Genomic DNA, 4,760 nt, shown 5'->3' on the forward strand with positions numbered 1-4,760 from the left:
TAAGGGGCATCATAGTATAGTGTCATAAGTACAGGGACTAAAAAAGCTAATTATTCTATTATAAATAACCATCTAATCCAATTGTCTTATTTGACTTTAGAAAGGTGTTTGTTTATTCTTTAAGTGGGTAATCCGTCGTCCGATATCGAGAGATTCCATAATTATTAGAATTTACAATATTTTTTTTTTATTTTTGATAACTAGAATTAATTTATAATATCTTGTTTGTTTGGTGATATAGACTTGTATTGTAGTCATCATCCATAATTTTATATTCTTTTAATGAAAAGTCATTAGGTAATATTACATGCATGAGGAGTGCTAAGGGAACTCTCTATTCCACTCTCTTTTGGACTCTCTCTTTAGTGTGATGACAAATGTCATATATTCAGCAATAGTTATTTTTACTTAATAATTAGTTATGTTATTCTAATGTTATTACAATTGTGCCATTATTACTTTTAATATAATTATTCTACTAACTTTTTGTTTATAAAAGAATTAACTACATTAAGAATAAAAATGAAAAAAAAAACATTTACATATATTTTAAAATAAAAAAAAATAAGAATTAATATTTATATAAAAATTGTAAGTTTTTTTTTTATTTTTAAGAAATTATGCAATATAAAAATTAATACAACTTAAATCTTTTATTTATATATAAAGGGTAATAATTTTTTTTTACGATTATTATAGTTATATTATTTATCAATATAAATACACCAATAAACCATCAAATATATTTATATATGTAATTAAATACTTTTTTTTGTGGTATTTACATGTATTTTTTTTTTCATATAGAGTATTGCATATATATATATATATACTAGTAGAATAGACGCATACCATGTTGTGTACTCATCCTAATATTAATATTTTCTTATTATAATTTGATGTATCTATTCTATATAAAGTGGATCTATATAATTGAAATTCTTGGTTTATAAGAAATTCATGGGTCACTTTTAATTTTTATTTAATAAAATAATAATAAAAAAATCCTATTAATATTTGAACTGATATTAAATATTGGAGAATCAAAACTCATTTAAAAAGAAAATAACGGGGATTAATCTCAAAAATAGATGGTCCCCTTTCAATTCAAACACCTTTCTTCTCTTCTTCGTCCATCGACGAATCCCTGGGCAATAAGAAATCTGGATCCGAAAATCCTAGGGCAAGAGGCAGAGGCTCCGGCCCCGGCCTCTGAAACAAGAACCAGAAGAAGAAGAAGAAGAAGAAGCTGTAATCCAAGAGTGCCAAGGCGAAACGACAACGAACGGTGTACCAAACAATTTGGGTGATTACTTGTCGTTTGACTTACCTCCATTTGAGGACGAGTTATTCAATTTTGAATACTCCCCAGAATCAACGACATTATTTGACCCGTCGTTTTTCTTATTAGACGACATAAAGATTGAAAACGACAACAACGAAGTTAGCACATCAGACGATATGATTATTCAACCTTTACCGGACTATATAATAAAAGAAGACTTCAGTGACATGTTCATTGAGTCACCATACGACACGTCGTCCGGTACTGATTCGTTGTGTAAAGGTGGAGACGATCTGTTTAGAGATATTTTGTTTGGTTCAGACCCTCTTGTGGTCCTCTGAGAAGTTCACAGTGGCAGACACAGTCATTGGACCGAGTGGAAGGGAGTAGTAGTAAGAATGGTTGACTGTTGAGTGGACAAAGCTTTACATATCAAACTTAACAATCTTTTTTTAAAATTAACAATCTTTTAAAGTGTTATTAGTTTTCAATAATAATATATTTGTTAAAGATAAAAAAAAAAATATAAATAATAAACAAATAAGAAACTGAATATTTTTTCACATTTTGAAAAAAAAGAAGAAACTGCCTATAAATATAAAATCTAAAGAACCAAATCCTCACTCGGAAACAAGCAAGAACTTCCTCTGATCAAATCAAAGCTTATGTTAGTCCACATTCTTTCATTTTTTTTGTTATCAGTTTAGAAATTTTTGAAAAATATGTTTATGTTTATAGGAAGAATAACTACATTCTTTTTTTTTTTCTTTTTACTTTATATATGGTCCCAATTTTATGGCGGGCTCGCTTGTATCACATATGCATCAGTTTTAGAAACCGATGGTAAATAATATTGTAGTAGCATTGTAAAATATACAACACTGTTACCGAAATATAAAAATATTATTGAGAGAGAGAGAGAGACAAATATAGGGGATAGCTATATTGTATCCATTGTTAGGAATAATGACTGAACAAGAAATTTGATATGTTGTTTTATTTTGTCATTATTATATTTTTTATTTTGTCTATCTATTGTTTTATTTGAAAATAGGTGAATAAATGGCTACAATATACACAACAATTAAGGACATCACTCTAACTACAGAAAGTTAGAAGATTGAAATGAGAGTGTTAGAAAAATCTGGAAAGCGGACAAGCAAGAGTTCACCACTCAAATATCAAAAGCTTATGTTAGTAGATAAAAAGGTATACAAATAGTTTATTTACCGTTAAAATTGTCAATACTCTACTAATAAATGCTATATTTTTCGAATTCTGACTATAAACGCGCTGCAACAGATTATTATTTCATAAATATATTTTTTTTCCTTAAAAATGAACACAGGGTAATGATGTTGAAACACTTTAGAATTGTTCCACACTTACTACATCAGCAACGCCTATGTAAAAAAAACAGCCCCACCTTTCGATAAAAAGCGAGACTACAAATATTCTTGGACAGTGAACTTAAGAACAGAAATTGAAGAAATCCAAACAGAAGATAACCAGATATCAGCACCAAACTATGATTTCATTCCGTTTAGCGACCTGCATACACCTAAAGAATTCAGCAAACCAATAGGTATTTACAATTTGATTTTCATAAATATATATTCCTCATTGACTAACTATTTAATATTTCAATTTATTAGATATTTTGGCTATTGCTCTCAAAATGAACCCACCAAAAGAAGTCAACACTCCCTATGGACTACATACAATTCAAGAGATATATTTAATTGATGAAAGGTAAACTATACATTTAATCTACCACTATAAATACACCCTTGTGTTCATTTTTATTGCGATATGTTAAATACTATTTAACAAAATTTATGCTAATACATTTTTTTATTTCTTTACAAAGTTGTAGCTTCAAACCAGTATGTTTGACGATGTGGGGGCATAAAGTCCACGATGAATGCTTACAAATAGCAGAAGTAATCGAAGACAGACCCATAATATTGGGATCAAAACTAATTGTTCAAACCAAGAGAGGTTATTGCATTAATTAAACTACTGATATTTAAAAGTAAAAATTCAAAAATTTAATTAACACATCATTTTGATTTAGGGCTGTCTCTATCGTCACGCGACACGAGTACCTTCAAAATCAATCCTCAACTCCCCGAGGCAGCAGCACTGGAGGAATGGTAATACTCATAAAATCAAATACACATACTATTATAGCTACACATTTTACAAAAAAAAATTAAATTTTTGTATACTATATTTATAATAATACTTACTCTATTTTAAGGGCGGAGAGTAACGAAACAGAAATTAAAAACGCAATAGCAAACTGCTTGACATATGAATCTTCTCCAAAATCTTTTGTTGGATTACACGAAATAGTGACTAACATCCAAATTTCAGAGTTGGCGAAAAATCTGCAACTGAATAAGGTAAAAACTACTATAATATTTACTTTATAAAACTTTCGTTTCAATATCTTACTATTATTAACACCATTTGATTTGGATGTAGAAAAAATACTTTTGGATTGAGGCGGCAATAAAAATAACTGATACTCTCCAGAATTTTTATTACATGTCATGTGACGCGTGTCATAAAAAAATAGATTTATACAATCGCGATGAAAAAATCATATATGACAAGCCAACATGCGGCCAAGAAGGATTTCCTACACCACGGTATATTACAAAAAATATATGATATTATTGAAATTAAGTTAAAAGAAAAAAATATACTAACAATCTTATTATACATTTTACAGTGCTATAGCATATGTTGAACTTGATGACAATACAAAGAGCCTATCTGCTGTCATGTTCGCAGATATTGTGAAAAAAATATTTTCGTGTAATGCTGCCCAACTAATGAAATATAATGCGGAGGTGTAGTTTTTAAAAAATAAAATAGTTTTACATGCCTTTCATAAGTTGATTTTTTAATTAAATGAATTATGCACACCATGTCTAATCATCTTAAATGAAAATACATCACTGTTTGCAGGAACACCGCCGCTTTGTCGACACTACCATATTCAATTTATCAAAGAAAAAAAGGATAATCCAGATATATGCGGACCCGGCTAGAATGAAAAGTGCAAAATACAAAAATTACACTATTGTCTCTATCAAAGAAAATGAAGATTGAAATCCACCAATGACTATCATTAGTTTTCTTATCTACAATTTTCAGACTAATGCTATCTTCAATTATCAACAATTTAGAGATTGATTTTTAATTTTCTTTTTATCTTACCCCCATTTAAGTAATGTTTCTTTAAATATTGGAATATCAATTTTTAGTTTATTTGTAGATTAACTTAAGAATATATTTAAATCATTAAGTTTTCTTAAACATTAATATATTGCATTCAGTATTCAATAATAATCTCACTTTCAAATAACATAGAAAAAACATAACATAAAATTTAATATACGTGCCTCGCACGTAGTTTTTTGCTAGTAGTAAAAATAAGTATATATATAAGCTAAATAATAGT

The 4,760-nt window shown here is 28.4% G+C and overlaps 1 protein-coding gene across 1 annotated transcript; it reads left to right on the forward strand.

Moving 5' to 3' along the window:
• Positions 1-2,347: 2,347 nt before the first annotated feature.
• LOC133032001 (replication protein A 70 kDa DNA-binding subunit D-like) lies at positions 2,348-3,926 on the forward strand. The gene is made up of 5 exons (XM_061105808.1): positions 2,348-2,396; positions 2,658-2,870; positions 2,941-3,037; positions 3,156-3,286; positions 3,363-3,926. The coding sequence occupies exons 1-5, from the start codon at positions 2,348-2,350 to the stop codon at positions 3,443-3,445; spliced, it is 573 nt and encodes a 190-aa protein (XP_060961791.1). The 3' UTR covers positions 3,446-3,926.
• Positions 3,927-4,760: the final 834 nt, after the last annotated feature.

Source organism: Cannabis sativa, chromosome X (assembly GCF_029168945.1).
Source record: "Cannabis sativa cultivar Pink pepper isolate KNU-18-1 chromosome X, ASM2916894v1, whole genome shotgun sequence".
Classification (NCBI taxonomy): domain Eukaryota; kingdom Viridiplantae; phylum Streptophyta; class Magnoliopsida; order Rosales; family Cannabaceae; genus Cannabis; species Cannabis sativa.